General features: G+C 53.5%; 1 protein-coding gene across 2 annotated transcripts in view; it reads right to left on the bottom strand.

The window, feature by feature from the left end:
* Nucleotides 1-2,255: 2,255 nt before the first annotated feature.
* The window catches only part of Mark4 (microtubule affinity regulating kinase 4), a 31,228-nt gene continuing 16,777 nt past the window's right edge, over nt 2,256-16,706 (bottom strand). The window contains exons 9-18 of one of the 2 annotated variants that reach the window (XM_032894289.1): nt 13,242-13,361; nt 12,783-12,882; nt 11,874-11,983; nt 11,614-11,773; nt 10,380-10,597; nt 9,065-9,168; nt 6,340-6,618; nt 6,127-6,206; nt 5,126-5,170; nt 3,399-3,565 (exon numbers count right to left, since the gene is read on the bottom strand). In XM_032894289.1, coding sequence (XP_032750180.1) covers nt 3,501-3,565; nt 5,126-5,170; nt 6,127-6,206; nt 6,340-6,618; nt 9,065-9,168; nt 10,380-10,597; nt 11,614-11,773; nt 11,874-11,983; nt 12,783-12,882; nt 13,242-13,361 — 1,281 coding nt within the window. In that variant the 3' untranslated portion in view covers nt 3,399-3,500. Of the gene's footprint in view, nt 3,566-5,125; nt 5,171-6,126; nt 6,207-6,339; nt 6,619-9,064; nt 9,169-10,379; nt 10,598-11,613; nt 11,774-11,873; nt 11,984-12,782; nt 12,883-13,241; nt 13,362-16,706 lie in introns of both variants that reach the window. The other variant, XM_032894288.1, reaches the window with a different exon arrangement.

The following is a 16,706-nucleotide window of genomic DNA, read 5'->3' as shown; positions in this document are numbered from 1 at the left end:
AAACCAGGGCCTCCTGCATGCCAGGCTAGCCCTCCGCCGAGTGAGCTTTGGATCTCTTGCTCTCCTTCCCAGCCACTCTGTTTCTTTGCCAGTTTCTGCTTCCAGATGGATCACATGGGCTGGGCCATCACCAGGAAGTGATTAATTAGGGTTGGAGTCTTCTGTCCTGGGAAGGAGCCAGAGGGTGTGGGGGCTAGTTTTTGAGAGAGCAGTATGTAATGAGCCAATTACTGCCAGGTATGGAGGCTCACCCTCCCCGCTTAGCCTTAGCCTCAGCACTCAGGAAGCAGGTGCAGCTGGACCTCTGTGAGCTTGAGGCTAGCCCGGTCTACAAAGTGAGTGCCCTATATCTATAATCCCAGAACATGGGAGAAGGCAGGATTGGCAGTTCAAAGCCAGCCTTGGCTACACAGAGATCAGTCGGGGCTATATGAAAACAAACCCAGGCACCGTGACAAGTTTCTGTAACTGCAGCGAGGAGTTACCATCAATGGGCCAGCAGAGAGAATATGGGTACACAGAGACCATCTCAACTGTCTCCACTCAAATCGTGAATCCTCAGAGGTGGGGACAGCAGCAACCTGTAACCCCGGCTCTCAGGAGGCTGAGGCAGGATAGTCAGAGACAAGTAGCAAGGCCAGGTCTTAAAGAAAGATGGCTCAGTAGTTAGGCACACTTGCTGACCCAGCAGAGGACACGGGTTCAGTCCAGCACTCAAACCACAGTTCAAAGCTTTCTGGTACTCCAGCCCGAGGAGCCAACACCCTCGTCTGGCCTCCAGGGGCACCTGCATGCACAGAGCAGAAAAAAAAACCCAACCAACCAACCAGACAACCAGACAACTACCCACAGAGACACACAAAATAATAAATCTTCAAAAATCAAATGAACTCATTAGAGGTCGAGAAGTTTATGTCCTGCCTTCAGTTTAACTGAGGTCCAGGGTTGTCCCCAAGAGCTTGCAGGAAGACTAAGATAGATGTCAGGTGACAAAGGTGGCTTGTCAGATACTAGGCATCCCTGTTTGAAGAAATCACTGCTGGTCCCAGCCCCACTTACAGCCATTACTTCAGAGACTCAGAAAATTTAATCACCGTTGGTACCACAACTCCTGAGCTCCGCCCCATCCACCTGCTGCTAACCTGCCCCACCCTCTTCCTCCAGCCACCAAGCTCTCATCCACTTGTTCTTTTGTTTGTTCCAGATAGGGTTTCTCTGTGTAGCCCTGGCTGTCCTAGAACTCGCTCTGTACCATCAGGCTGGCCTCAAACTCACAGGGATCCCCCTGCTTCTGCCTCCTGGGTGCTGGGATTAAAGGCGTGTGCCACCACTGTCTGGCATACCATGACTCCCTACTATCCAACCAGCCCTCTTCTGGGATGCAGGTCCCACGAAGACAGGGCTGGGGCTGTCCTTACAGAGAATATTGTTTGCAAGTTCAAAGCCAGCCTGGGCTACAAAATGGTATGTGCCTGGTGCTTTCAAGAGTCTAAAGTCAGGCAGGTGGACGTCTGATGGGGCGAACCCAAAGCCTGCTCAGCCTTTGTTCAGAGCTGGTACGTTTCTTCAGAAACAGTTTTTGAGGAGATGGCCATTTGTACTGGCTGGTTTTATGTGTCAACTTGACACAAGCTGGAGTTATCACAGAGAAAGGAGCCTCCCTTGAGAAAATGACTCCATGAGACCCAGCTGTAAGGCATTTTCTCAATTAGTGATCAAGGCGGGAGGACCCAGCCCATTGTGGTTGGTGCCATCCCTGGGCTGGTGTCTTGGGTTCTGTAAGAGAGCAAGCCAGGGGAAGCAAGCCAGTAAGTAGCATCCCCCACGGCCTCTGCATCAGCTCCTGCTTCCTGCCCTGCTTGAGTTCCAGTCCTGACTTCCTTTGGTGGTGAACAGCAATGTGGAAGTGTGAGCTGAATAAACCCTTTCCTCCCCAACTTGCTTCTTGGTCCTGACGTTTGTGCAGGACTAGAAACCCTGACTAAGACACCGTTTCATGTATCTCAGGGCGGCCTCAGACGATATATATCCCAGCATGGCCCTGATTCTTCCTCTACTTCCTGTACGCTGGGATCACAGGCCGGAGGCACAAACGGTTTTTGCGGAAGTAGGAACCCCTCCACCAGGCAAGCACTGTTCCAACGTTGCCACAGCCATAAACCATGGAATTTCTTCCTGAACCCTTAATTCTTTCCCCTGGGCCCTCCAGGGTTCTGGTCACCTCCAGCCCCTTTCCCATAGATGGGCTCTGTACGTCTCATGTCCAGAACTGGGCCTAGTGTGGCGTCGGCACCAGTCATTGATTGTTTATTGAATACATGTATTATTGGAATAGGAAGAGGCTCTGGGTCCAGTGTAATACGGCAGAGGGGAGTAAGTGGCCAAGAGGAGGGCGTCACAAAGGCTGGGGCCTCACAGAAGAGGCCGAGTTCTGTTTTGCCCTCTTCCATGATCATCCTGGACCCACCCTCCAACCCCACTGTTCCCATTCTGCAGATGAGATAACGGAGGCTCAGCAAGCAGAACCACAGGTTGGGGTCAAGTCCCCAGCTCCCTGCTCACCTGCAGGCCAAGGGCTGGGAAGGAAGACCCCAGGTCGGCCAGGGGGTTGGGGGCTGGAGGGACTCCTACTGTTTATTGAGTAACAGGCTGCAGGTGAGGAGCTGACAGAAGGGGGGCAATAACTTAAAAACTTGAGGCGACAGCGGCAGCTCCCCGAGAGACCTCTGCAGAGGGACAGGAGTATATACACGGATTTGTACAAAGTGCCCCGCGCCAGCCTGGGGCATGAAGGAGGTTCGAGCATAAGGAGGAGGGAGGGGAAGGTTTCTGCCTGTGACCCCCAACTCCCTGAACCCCCCCGAGTTCTGTCTCCAGTCATTATGCCTGGAAGTTCTCCCCAAATGGGAGAATTTCCTCAGTTTCCCTTCTCACTCCTGTCCCCAAAGTCTCCTCAGGTGCCCTGCAGCAGAGCAAGATGGGGGGGTCCCCACTAGAGGCCCTAGGAGGGTGCCAGCTCCCCCCTGCTGAGCCCTCTTATCGTGTCATGTGTCCCCACACTGTCTGTCCACCAATCTAATCCAGGGAAACTTCAGTCATGATACGGGGCAGCCCCTCCTCTGTCCTGTTCCCCTCTTGGGGAAGTGAAAGGAACCAGAGAAAAGAAGGGACCCGGGCTGTGATGGTGGCTGTGGTGGTGATGGTGGTGGTGGTGGTGGTGGCGGTGGCTCAGAGTTCAAGGTCGTTGGAAATGCGGGTGACAAGGGTTCGGAAGGCCAGGGCGGTGCCCGCCACGCGGCGGAAGAGGACGCCCCTGAGGCCGGGCCGGGGCAGCTGGCACACCTCTACTTCGAAATGGGACAGGGGCTCGGGCCCGCCCGCACCCCCGTGCAGGCAGGCCAGCAGGAACGGCTGCGGCTGGCGGCACCGGCAGCGGGCGGCCGCTGTGGCCTGTCGCAGGGCAGCCATCAGGGCCTCAGGAGGTCGAGAGCTGGTCAGTTTCACACTCCAGGGGAATCTGAGCAGCCTGGGGGCGGTTTCCGTTTTATCCCAAGGTAGATGGCAACTGAGGAGGGGACAGCAGGGATCAGATAGGGTGGAGGAGGGGCATGCACCCCTACCCCACCACCTGCACAGGGACCCAAAAAGTGCTACTTGGGACTGCCTTCTCAGCTTCCCTTGCAGCTATCCCCCTCCCCATTCCTCCTCATCCCGCCCCATCTGTGGGCATAAAGGACTAGTGAGATCCTTCCCAGGACCACATCAGCAACAGCACAGGCCAAATAGAAGAAAGTGGGCCACTAAAGGGCAGAGCTGTAAGAAAAGGATTCAGATGACAAACGACCCAGTCACCCTAGCTCTGTCCCATGTTTTTTGGGGAGGGAGTTTGTGTGGATGTGATCTCCCTAGAGCGGCTGAGCCTGTCCTAATACAGCAAATTTCCTAAGGGACCAAGAGCCTCACTTAGTCCAAGGGCTCTCTCTAGGGCCAACAGGGTCAACTCACTATGTAGACCAGGCTGGTCTGGAACTCACAGACATCTGCTTGCCTGCTTCTGCCTCTACGTAGCCCAAGCTTGCCTCAGCCTCCCTGGCCAGGACATGGCATCCCCGGTGTCTTATAGCAAAGAAGAGCTCTTCATCTCTCTTTCATTTGGAACAGTTAATGCTTTGACCAATAAATGTACGTCAGGTATGAGCACATGACCAAAGCTGACCAATCAGAGCCCTGAACTATTCTGATCACAGGCATTGGCTTAGATATGGATATGTGACCTACATTTCCCAGGGGATTCTAAACCGGAGAACTAAGCAGGGTAGAACAAACTGTAACACAGCCAGTAGGGGCCAGAGTTGAGGGTCTCTGGCAAGCTGGCTAAACACTCACCACTGAGCCCAGCCCCTCACTGGGGGATTCTAGGCAGGGGCTCCACAACTGAGCCACGCCCCCAGCCCCTCCCTCACTGGGGGATTCTAGGCAGGGGCTCTACCACTGAGCCACGCCCCCAGCCCCTCCCTCACTGGGGGATTCTAGGCAGGGGCTCTACCACTGAGCCACGCCCCCAGCCCCTCCCTCGCTGGGGGATTCTAGGCAGGGGCTCTGTACATCACAGCCCTCTTCCCCCTCATCCCAAATCTGAGATAGGATTATTTTATTAATTTGCCTAAGGCTGGCCTTGAGGTCTTTTAGCCTTGGCAGGCTTTGAACCTGCTTTCCTCCAGCTTCAGATCTCCACACAGGACTGGCAGACCTGTGCATCCCGCCAAGCCAGCTTGGATAAGTTTTCACTACAACACAGTGACACCTATTTGTTTCTACAGAGGCTACTGCTTCTTTTGGCAGAACCCAGTAGGAGTGACTTTGAAGAGCATTTACACGGGGGTGGGTCCCCGTGGCTAGGTTCGCCCACACCTCGAGTCAATGAATAAGAAGTGCTACAGGCATGGGAGGAACGCTGGGCAGCGGGCAGGGCAGGGCTCAAATCACTGACAGCTATGGGAAGGTGCGCGAATGTAGCAGAAATGAGTCTCAGTACAGGTGAAAAGGTTCTAGAATATTCCACCATGTTATCTTTAGAGCACTAGACAGGGTGTGCAGAGGCAGGCAGGGTGAGACCCTCACTCACCTTGTGACCTCAGGTCCCCCGATTCTCTCAGGTTCGTCTGTGACCCTAGCAGAGTGGGGAAGGAACAAAATGTAAATCTGGGCATTAGCAACCCCCTCCCCCTCCCCACTGCCATGACTCTAGGCAGCCCCCGCTGCGGCTCAGCTCTCCCAACAGAGCTGTAGTCCGGATTTGATCCCTTCCATCCAGAGTGGGGTCCAGACAGAAATGGTTAGTGCAGGTTGGAGGAGAGATACTGAAGGATTTGGAAGATGAGAAAAGGGGCAGGCAGACACACCTACACAGAAAAGGCACAAACACTCCCACATAGGTAGACGCATCCAGTGACAGAGGGGTCTTCAACTGCTGAGCCACGCCCCCGCCCCTCCCTGGGAGATCCTAGGCCTGGGATTTACAGCTGAGCCACGCCCTTCCCTTCCTCAGACACTCAGTCTGCTTTACTCTTTTTGAAAAATTCTTTCCATATCCTTCCTGCCTAGCCATGACCTTGAGAGCCTCCTGCCTCAGCCTGAGACTGCAGGACTTTTCCTGTTAGTACTCCACTGACTTGTGACCTACGTCCTCGATGAGAAGGTTGGCTATGTGAGGGTAGACATATTTTACATTTTGCTAGCCATTCTAGGCACACTGTAGCTATCAATGTGTAACAGTCATACCAGATGACAAGTAGATGTCTAAGGGACACACTCAAAAGAATTCCCCACAGCAGTGACCTGAGCTGCCACGGTCACACGTAGGTAGTTTCTGTGGTCCCTGGTTTCGAGGTGCAGAGAAGAATCAGAGACACTCAATGGTTTGCTCAGCCTCACTTAGTAGAGCTGAAACCTGCTGCACCCGTCTGTAACGGGATATGCTTTTTGACACTCCACAGCCCCTACACGGACGCTGTTCCCAGCCACAGGGTCCCTTCCAAGGACACACACATGTAGCACACATGCGTGTTCACAGTCAGACATGCAGAGGAGAGGCGGAGCATGAAGAACAGAGGAGATAGGACTTACTGATTTTGGATCCCTGGGGCAGAGAGGCGCCCGAGACACAGCGGTTAGAGTTCTGCCGTTTAGAGGGATCGAGGGTAACCCTGCAGGGTAAGGAGGTGGGAGTGGTGACAGGGGGTGCAGAGGACCAAGAGGTCAGGTGCAGGAGGAGAAGCAGAGAAGAAGGTTAAGCCCCGCCCGTCCACCACCCCATACCCCACATCCGGTGCAGCTCACCTTCGGGTCAGTTTGGAGGTCAGCTTGGTGAAGAGGTTGGTGGTGGGGCGGGGCCGCCCGGAGGGCAGGGGTGCGGCCTCATGGGCCAGCGTGGGTGAGGCCGGGGGTCCATTCTGCACACCCCCGCCACTCCCGCTCCCTGCCCGCCGGTCTCGGACCTGGCCCCCATGGAAGGTGCTGCGGATGGTGGAGCCCCGAGCCAGGCGGCTCCGCTCTCCCGATGGGGGAGCCAGGCTGTGACTGGAGGGCGAGGCAGGGGGCGCCCGCGAGGTACCGGAGCTGTGGGCAGAGAAAGACAAGTCAGGGTGGGGCCAGAAGGCTGTCAGAGCATTATGGATCCTTGGAACCTCGCATTGTTTACTGGCTCAGTCTCCAGATTCTCCCATCCAAGTTCTAACCAAACCAGACCGTTTAGCTTCCAAGATGGATTACTTTCAGAGTGACGTGCTGTAACACAGACCTCCAATATATACCTTCTCAGATCTCAGAGGCCACTATGCCTCCCTTAAATCCACCTGTGCTTTCTCTCCTGGTATCCAAACCCTTAGGGCTAGTAGAAGTCATACACATAGCCTTGCAGCTGGAAACTACATTTCCCAGAATGCATTGCTGCAAGAAATCAGGTGGCCAGCCACCATCCAATATGTTGCCCCCTGCACTTTGTACCATTTCTAGGCTTAACTTCAGAGATTGCTAGGAGATTGGCAGCTGGCACAGAGGTCTCAGACCCTGAGCAGGGGCATGCATGGGCAGGTTCAATGGAACCTGTTCTTGGATTCTGTCACAAAAATCGGAACCTCCATCATTTTGAAGCCATGGCCTTCTCTGCAGCTTCGCCTTGTTCCCTGTCTAGAACGTGAAGGTCACATCTTCCAATGCTTACAGACAAGGATTCTAGAATCCTTGCTCTTTCACTCGCTGGCTGTGTAACTTTAGACAAGCTCATTAACTTCTCTGTGCCTCATTTCTTCTCGGCTGCAAATGGTGGGACTAGGATCTACCCAGAATGCAGTTGCTAGTAATTTAGGCCACTGCTGGACACAGGCCAGCCAGAGGGCAGCTGCTTGATGAAGCATCCTTATTAGTTTTTATTTAGTAACTACTGAACAATTTCCTTATCATTGAATGTCATCTGTGGATTAAACTCTGGGTAAAGGTTGATGGGACCCAGGAACAGTTAGCATCCGTCCCAGTTACAGCAGAGAAACTAAGGCTGGGACACTTGTGCTGATCGGTCCCAGGATCACACCCACGCCCAAATCGTAAAACTCATGACATTCATAGCTACATCCCGGGGTGCCCTGGGCGCTGGCCAACAATGCACCGAAGCTTGGTGGGGGGCCATGCCTGGACCAGGTGGAGCGGACTCAAGCTCCCCATTTTTTCCCTTCATATTTTTACGATATTTTTTACGTGCATGGGTGTTTTGCCCACACGTATGGCTGGGATCATGTGTACCTGGTGCCTGAAGGTCAGAAGTGGCATCGGATGTTCTGGGACTGGACTTGAGGGAGAGAGAGATGGTAGCCATGTGGGTGCTAGGAATTAAACCTGAGCTGTCAGTAAGAGCAGCCAGTGCTCTTAACCGCTGACCATCTCTCCAGCACGTTCCCTTTTATACTAGACAGGGTCTCACATAGCCCCGGTTGGCCTTAAACTTCTGCTCCTCCTGCATTCACCGTCCAGTGCAGGGTTACAGGTACTCCGCACCTCCCCGGCGTAGGACAGGCCAGATCCAAGGTTTTGCGCACGCCAGGTAAGAGGGCTACCAACTTAGCCACCACCCTGGAACTCACATTTTGTGGGGAGAAGGGGGAGTTTGAGACAAGGTTTCTCTGTGTAGCCCTGGATGTCCTGGAACTCACTCTGTAGACCAAGCTGGCCTTGAACTCACAGAGATCCACCTGCCACCACCTCTCAAGTGCTGGAATTCAAAGTGTGTCTCACTACTGCCTGGCTTAAAAATAAAAAGGGTTTCTTGTAGCTCAGGCTAGCCTTAACCTAGCTATGTAATCAAGACTGACCCTGGACTCTGATCCCTTTCCCGGAGCTTGGCGCCATGCCAAGGGATGGCGGGATCACTCATTACCTATGCAATTGCCCCACTGCAGCTGAAGTGCTTCCTCCCCAGGCCACCCAGCCCAGATGACGCAGGGCTCGGGGCCTTCTCTAGTTCTGAGTTGCATCATTCAAGGACTCCACTTGGTTCCCAGGCTCACGGGTGGAGGACCCGGCAGCTCCCCTTCCTAGCACCGCTGGCTGGTTGTTACTAGGTGGGAGCACTGTCAGGGACGAGATCTAACCAGGATGGGGTACAGCACATGCTGCAGGGCATATCCACCCTGCCGTGTGCCTTCTGTGATCATCAGTGTGTATGTGTGTGTGCCTGTCTGTCTGTCTGTGGGAGATGTGTGTGTGAGTGTGTGTGTATACGTATATGTATGTGTTTATGTGTATGTGTGTGTGGAGGTATGTCTGTGTATTTGTGTGTGTATGTATGTGTATGGAGGTACATGTGGGTATGTGTGTTTATGTGGGTATGTGTGTGTGCTATGTGTATATGTATTATGTATGTGTGTGTGTTATATGTGTATGTATGTGTGTGTGTGTGTGTTATGTGTATGTCTCTGTGTGTGGGTTATGTGTGTATGTCTGTGTGTGTGTGTGTGTGTGTATAGTCACCCCCACCCTCTATGTCCCCTCATCCCAGCCCTGCCTCACATACCTATTTTCTTTGCCATTTGGCAACAAGGACGGGCGCTCGGACCCTGGCCGCTCTGTGCACACGTAGGTGTTTCTTCGGGTCATCATGCTGGGGGGGAGGTTGTTCTGTGGGAGACACACCAAGGGGGGCAAGAGGTGAGAAGACACCCCTCAGCCTCCCTCCCCCTGCTGCATTCTGCCACAATACACTTTTCTTTTTCTTCCAAAGATTTGTTATTATTTCACTGCACGGGTGTTGTGTCTGCATGTGCGCCCCTGCATCAGGTGTGTGCCCAGTGCTCCAAGAGGCCAGAGGAGGGCATTAGATCTCCCGAGACTGGAGGTACAGCCAGCTGTTAGTTTCCATGTAAGTACTGAGATTCGAACCCAGGTCCTCTGGAAGAACAGTCAGTGCTCTGAACCTCTGAGTTATTTTTTCATTTTAAAAGATTTGTTTTTATGTGTACTAGTCTTTTGCTTGGAACATATACCTGTGTACCACCTGCACGCAGTGACCCCAAGAGGCCAGAAGAGGGAGTTGGCTCCCTGGAATTGGAGATATGGACGGTTGCAAGACACCATGTGGGTGCTGGGAACCAAACCTGGATCCTATGCAGGTGCAGCCAGTGCTTTTAACCACTGAGCTCCTGGCTGCTCAGTCCTTCCTGGCTTCTTTGTGTGACACTGGGTCTCATGTATCCCAGGCTGGTTTCAAACCGACTATGTAGATGAGAATACAATTCTGATCCTTCTGCCTCTAAAAGAGGTCTGCACACGGCACTGGCACTCTGGGCAAGCATCTACCTGCTGAGCCACTCCAATCCTCTTCCCCTTTTCTCCTTTCTCCTCCAGGCTCTCATGGGCTGCTCACAACTGCAATTAACTCCAGCTCATGGGGGAGGGCACACACCCTTTCCTGGCCTCTTTGGGTACTAGAGGGATGGGCTCTGCCTGGAGCTAAGCCCTCAGCCCGAGGTTAATTCTATAAAGTTAGTAAGAATTCCTTATTCTTCTTTACCTTTTCTAAGGCAGATTTCTCTAGCCCTGGCTGGCCTGGAACCGAAGAGTTTTCTGCTCAGGCTCCTGAGAGCTGGAATTACAGACATGCACTGTGCCTGGCTTGGGGGATGATTTCTGTGGGTTGGGGCAAGCATATGTGTGGGGGAGGGGGAGCGAGTGAGTGCTGTACATGTTTGTGTGTGGTGTATGCACACGTGTTAAATGCTCGTTAAATAAATGAACTATCACAGGGGCCCAGAGAGTGCTTTGGGGATGAGCGTGGGATTTCGGTAATGGGGTGGGGACAGCATCCATCCCCTCCTGCCCAAGCCACTCACTGGGGTACTAGTGCTGTCCTTCCGCCGCTCGGGGATCTCTGCCTTGTTGGGGTTGTGGGCACTGCTGACCATGGGGCTGGAGGGGGGCAAGCCTCGACTCCCACTGCCCGCTGCACTGCAGCTTGCTTTCCGACCCGGCAGCCGCTCTTCTTTGAGCTCCGTGTCCCCCGTGCTGGTTGGGCTGCGCTTCGGGTGCAGCGGGGCAGGGGACGGGCCACCTGGTGGAAAAATGGGACCAGTGAGAGCTGGGGTCACTCGAGACACAAGAACCTTAGGACACTTCCCAATAGCTGCAGTCTCTTCCCAGTCAAGCGTGGTCTATACAGAGAGCGACCAGACAAGCCAGGGCTACACAGTGAGTAACTGTAATGGTCAGTGCTGCCCACAACCTCGAACTACCTGGAGAGTATCAATGAGGGGCGGTCTAGATTAGGTTGCTTGGGGGCATGCGGGTGTTTGTAAGGGTCAGCTTCACTACGTTAATTGGGGTGAGAAGTCACACGTCGCACCCCCTGTGGGCAGCACCAATCCCTAGGCTGAAGATTGAACTGTATAAGAGCGGGGAAAAGTGAGCCTACCACTAATGCCCACTCACCCATGCATTCACTGCTCTGTCTCCTGACTGGATACAATGTGACCAGCTTCTGCAGCTGTGACTTCTCCTCCAGGACAACAACCCCTGAGCTAAATAAACCCACCCTTTCTTAAACTGCTCTCCTGAATTCTCAGGAACATTCTCCCACAGCAACAGTAAAGAAACTAAGTACTAGACATCCATGGAAAGCCACTCCCCACATCAGTGTGGAGTTGACAAGAAGGCAGGCTCTCAGCAGCCACATTGTACATGGAGTCCTGTGCCCTAGCTTTTCCAGAGGCCAACCCTTTCTGAGCCTGCCTCAGGATCCAGGCTGTTGTGTGTGAGGCAAGCTCTCAAGCAGTCCAAGCTGTTTGGGTACTAAAGAGTTGGCTCAGTGGACCCAGGTTCGATTCCCAGAACCCACATAGTACCTAGCATCCCTCCCTGGGTGAGTCATTCCTCTCCAGCCAGAGAATGTGCCAACCTGTCTTCCCAGCACCTGGAAGGCCGAGGCAGGAGGACGATGAATTTGAGGTTGTTCTGAATTATCTCTACTCCACTGCCATTTATTTATTTCCCTGGCCTCTGTAGTTAGCTCCAGCTAGTGTCTGACTGCCAATCAAGGCTGGGCCATACTTCCGGGATGGGGACACTCACAGAAGTCGCTGTGCCGACGCTGGCGGTGGTAGGTGGAGGAAGAAGTCCGCTGCCCTTTGTTGTGGCTGCTGCCTTTGCTGGAGCTTGTCCCATTGGTGGTGTCGCTGGGCGCCCGCACCCGTGCCAGGGCCAGCCCTGGGGCACCCCGGTCCCCACCCTCCTACAAAAGAAAATATGCCAGGTACCTCAGCCCTCTGTCCAAGTAGTTGGCCCCCAAGTCCCTCCACCCTTGCAAGGCCCAAGGCCTCACGACTTCTGACCTCAGTCTTCCTGCCCAGCAGGAGGTAGGTGGCGGTCACCTCGTTGTACTTCTGGTTGGTCAAGGCCTCTTTGATTTCTTCCCGTGTGTAGCCCATACCCACCATCACCTCTAGGAGATGGATGAAGAGAAGGGTCAGTCTCCTTCCCCAGGCTGTCCCTTCCACCCCTTGTGTCTCTCAATAGTGTCTGCCCTTCTCACTCTGCCAGCAGATACAAGTTGTCTTCCAAGAATATTCCTTCCCTAATAAGACCAGTTTGCTAACCCCTGCCTGCTCCTACCCAGGGTTAGCATGTGACTCAGGTCAGGACAATCACTGTTCAAAACGCAAAGGCTCACTGGATGGATCAAGACACGCACACCACCAAGTTTTGACAAATCAGTAAGTTCCACCCCTAAGGCCACACTGATAGCACCGGAATAGTCATAAGATGCCACGCCCCCAGCCCCTCCCTGGGTGATTCTAAGCAGGGGCTCTACCACTGAGCCACGCCCCCAGCCCCTCACTGGGAGATTCTAGGCAGGGGCTCTACCACTGAGCCACGCCTCCAGACCCTTCCTGGGGGATTCTAGGCAGGGGCTCTACCACTGAGCCACGCCCCCAGCTCCTCCCTGGGGAAATCTAGGGCTTAAGTACATATGTAGATCAGCTTCCTCCCCTAGTTTATACAGCTCTGAGCTGGCCTGTGTGAATATTGTTCTTTCCTAGATAAAGACCTAGACATAGAGAGAGGGAAAACGCTCGCTCAGGGTCACAAAGCTCGAACATGAGACATTCCTCAACTACTCTCCCTAGCTTGGTGGTGAGCTATAACAAGATGCTGACCCACAAGAGCAGAGGCAATGGCCACCAGCCTCGGCTCAGGCACTGCACCCCTGAGCCTAAAGCACCTGCTTCCTTGTCCCTCACCAATTCTCTTGGTGTCCCCGAAGTCCTCCTCGGGTTCCGTGTATGGCTTCAGCTCCTCACCCTCATAGCCAATGTTGATCCATTTGTCTTTCATGATTTGCTGGGGACAAGAGAGAAAGACATGAGAAGGAAGGAAAGGCACCAGAAACAGGACACAGCTTCCCCTCCTCCAAGAGGGACTCCCCGCCGAGCCTACCACCCCCAAACTGACAGCTTGTGGAGACCTAGCCAGCCGTTGCACCCCCTGCCACAGCCTTTCCTACACCCTCCTCCTCCACATCATCTGGGCCCCCAGCACCCTGTAATCATCCTAAGAGCTCATTAGCTTAATTACTGACATGGCGAGGACCATCCGGGAACCTCCTCCTTGCTGTCGTCTGCACTCAGAGCTGAACCCAGCCCCAGGCAGGAGGAATGGAGCCACAGGGAGGGCACAGAGGGTCCTGGGGGAGGGCTCACCTCCAGGGTACAGCGTTTTGCGGGGTTCAGCACCAGAAATCTCCGCAGAATGCTCTCGCAGTCTGTAGACATGTAGAAGGGGACTCGGTACTTGCCCCTGAGGACTCGCTCCCGCAGCTCCTGCAAGCACAAGGCCCGGATGCTTGCCTCTGTAGACAGGGCTCAGCACCCCTGCACCCACCCCCTCACCCCTGCACCCACCCCACCTCACCCCTGCAGACAGGGCTCATCAACACCCATGTCCAGACCTTCTGGGAGAACAGAGATGATGGAAATCCCAGCCCAGATATAGTAAGAGACTTAGCCCTACTTTCCTGACCACACCCTCATCTGTGGGAAGGGGGCGCTCTAAAGCTAGCAAGTTTAAAGTCTTCCTCCCCTCCCCTGCTTTGAGACAGGGTCCAACAGAAACAGGCCTCCACCTGCCCGGCACGTCACTTCAAGAATCCTGGGGTGCCAGCGTGAGCCCCCACGCCCAGGTCACATGGTGCTTGGGGAAGGAATGGAAGGATCTCCACTGGCTTCACAGGCAGTCAACCGAGCATGTTCCTAAGACCTTAAAACTTCTAGTTTTCTTTTTTGACAGGGTCTCACATAGCCTAGGCTGGCCCACCCCAAACCTGTTGTATGGCCAAGGATGACCTTGAACTCAACCACTTTGCCTCTGTCTCTGGAGTGCTGGGATTGGAGAGGTGAGACACCATACCCCATTAATGCACTGGTGGGGATTGAACCTAGGGCTTCCCCCACCAGTGTCTTTCTCCCAAGCAGCCATGTTGTTCCAAAAATGATCTTCATGTGTTTGCTTACCTTGGGGTTTGGGAGAAAGGATCTCGTTATACAGATGGGGCTACCTGTGAGCTCACAATTCTCCAAGCTCGGCCTCCCAGAGCTATGTACCACTGTACCTGATTCAAGTACTTCTTTATCGTTATTTTTATTTCTTTCTTTCATGTGCACTGGTGTTTTGCTTGCATGAATGTCTGTGTGAGGGTGTCAGATCATGTAGAACTGGGGGTCTAGACAGTTATAAGCTACCCTGTGGGTGCTGGGAACTGAACCCGGGTCCTCTGGAAGAGCAGACAGCACTTTCAACCACTGGGCCATCTCTCCAGCCTGGGATACTCTTTTTTATAAACATTTTTAAAAGTTCTATGTCTGAGTATCTGGGCTTGTGTGTGTACTGCCCACAGAAGGCAGAAGAGGGCGCTAGATCCCCTGCAACTGGTGTTAACGGGAGGTTGGGAGCTATCAGTCCTGGGAATCAGGCTCGAGTTTTCTGGGAAAACAGCAAGTGCTTTTAGCTACCTTGCCGTCCCTCAAGTGGACACTGTCAATGTCCACCTGTACCCCCACAGATGAGAGACACAGGCTCAAAGAGGGACTCGCCTGAGGTACTCACAGAGAACATGTGAGCCCACAGAGAACTGATTGCTCACCAGGCATGCTTTAGGACAGGAATTCAGATGCCTAAATCCCACCAACTGCTGGGTAAGCATGGTGGACTCCTCTTGGTCCACCCCTGAAGACAGAGATAGGGTCCCCAAGGCAAGCGGGTCAGCAAGTCCAGGCACATCAGTGAACTGTGTGTGACTGAGACCTCCAACAGCAACCTCGGGCCTCTCCATGCGTCCACACACCAGAGGATACAGGGCTGGAGAGATGGGCTCAGTGGCCTGGCGGCAGCTGCTGCTTTTGTAAGGGACCTGAGTTCGATTCCTGGCACCCACGTTAGGCAGCTCAGAACCTTCCTTCCTTAACTCCAGGGAATCCAATGCCCTCTTCTGGCTTCTTCGAGCCCCCACACAAATGTGAACAAACACATACACATAAATAATTAACCACGCATGTGTGTGCGCACACACACACACACACACACACACACACACACACACACACACGCTTGTGCGTGCAAACTGAAAACAACATGACTGGATTGCAGACGCTAGCACAACAGGACAGAGCAAGAGCCTGGGGCAGCGGGGCTATCAGCCTGACCCTTTGAAAAGGCCTTAGCTTCATCCTGGAAGTTTACAAAGGTTATTCCATTATAAGAGCCACTCTCTCTGTACTGAAGGACACCTCAAGTGCCTCCCAGGTTAGCCTCAGCAAGCATGAGGGCTGCTGTCATACAGAAGGGACTGTCAGGGTCTTGAACGAAAGGATGGGTTGATACAAGGTCAAAGGGCTCAGCCTTCATTCTGGTACAAGAAGGAAAAAGCATTTCCCGCCCTGTTGGTAGCCAGTACTTCCTGACACAGGGAGCTGCTGAGGAATTCCTCTAGAATCTACACACAGGGGACGGGGAACCAATCAGACTGAGGGACACTCTAAAAAGTTAAGTGATCTGAAGTCAGCCACAGGTCAAATCACTGAGTCCCCTAGTGAGGGGCTGGGGACGTGGCTCAATATTCCTGAGACAAATGTCTAACTGTGGCCTAGGGTGGAGACCATCAGTGTTTCAACGTTGCGTTTCCTGTGTGTGACCGGTTACAGGAAAAATGTCTCTAGTCTCAGGAGATAACCACCGCAGCATTTAGGGACCAAGGGACACAGTGTCTACAGTGAACTGTCCAGTGGCCCATCAATAAAGACAGGGCTACGTGCATAGGGAGCCAGCCCTGGGGCTGGATGTCAGCCAGCGTGGGCCTCCTGAGAGGTACTGGGTGTCTCTATTCTATCCCTGCAACTTTTCCGTGTACTGGCAATGTTTCAAAGCAAGAACATCAAAGGGGAAAAAAACAACAAAAAAAAAACCCCACCTTCCAATCAAGCTGATGACACACACCCCACACTTCCCAGTAACTCCCAGTTATCTGCTTCTGTGTTGCTCTGGAGGGAGCATGAGCCCGGGCAGAGACTGATAAAGACGTTCTATTTGCCTCACTCCCTTTGTTTTCTGCCTGGATCCACCATAGACAAGTCAAGCAAATGCGGATGTAATTTTTTTGTGGGCCTTTTCTTCGTTTGGTGGTGCCAAAGGAAAAACCCAGGGCTTCCTGCCCACTGAGCTACAGCCCCAGCCCCCTTGGATTTTCCTTTTGAGACAGGCAGTCACTAAGAGGCCCACACGGGCCTTGAATGTGTCCTCTCCCTGCCTCAGCCTCTTCAGTGCTGGAATGGCAGGCACGTCCCGTTCAATATGGTGTAGGAACAAAAGAAAAAAATTAAATGCACAATTCTTAGGAGTATGAGTGAGTCTGGTGAGTACACAATTATTTTACTACTAGTTTCAGAATTTTTTTTTATCATTTTAAAAGAATACCTCAGAAAGCTGGGGGCATGGCTCAGTGGTAGAGCCCCTGCCTAGAATGCCCCAGTGAGGGGCTGGGGGCGTGGCTCAGTGGTAGAGCCCCTGCCTAGAATCCTCCAGTGAGGGGCTGGGGGCGGGGGCGTGGCTCAGTGGTAGAGCCCCTGCCTAGAATCCCCAGTGAGGGGCTGGGGGCCTCAGTGGTAGAACTGCCT

The sequence above is a fragment of the Rattus rattus genome, chromosome 2 (assembly GCF_011064425.1).
Source record: "Rattus rattus isolate New Zealand chromosome 2, Rrattus_CSIRO_v1, whole genome shotgun sequence".
NCBI classification, from domain to species: domain Eukaryota; kingdom Metazoa; phylum Chordata; class Mammalia; order Rodentia; family Muridae; genus Rattus; species Rattus rattus.
This window is presented reverse-complemented; position numbering and strand designations above follow the sequence as displayed.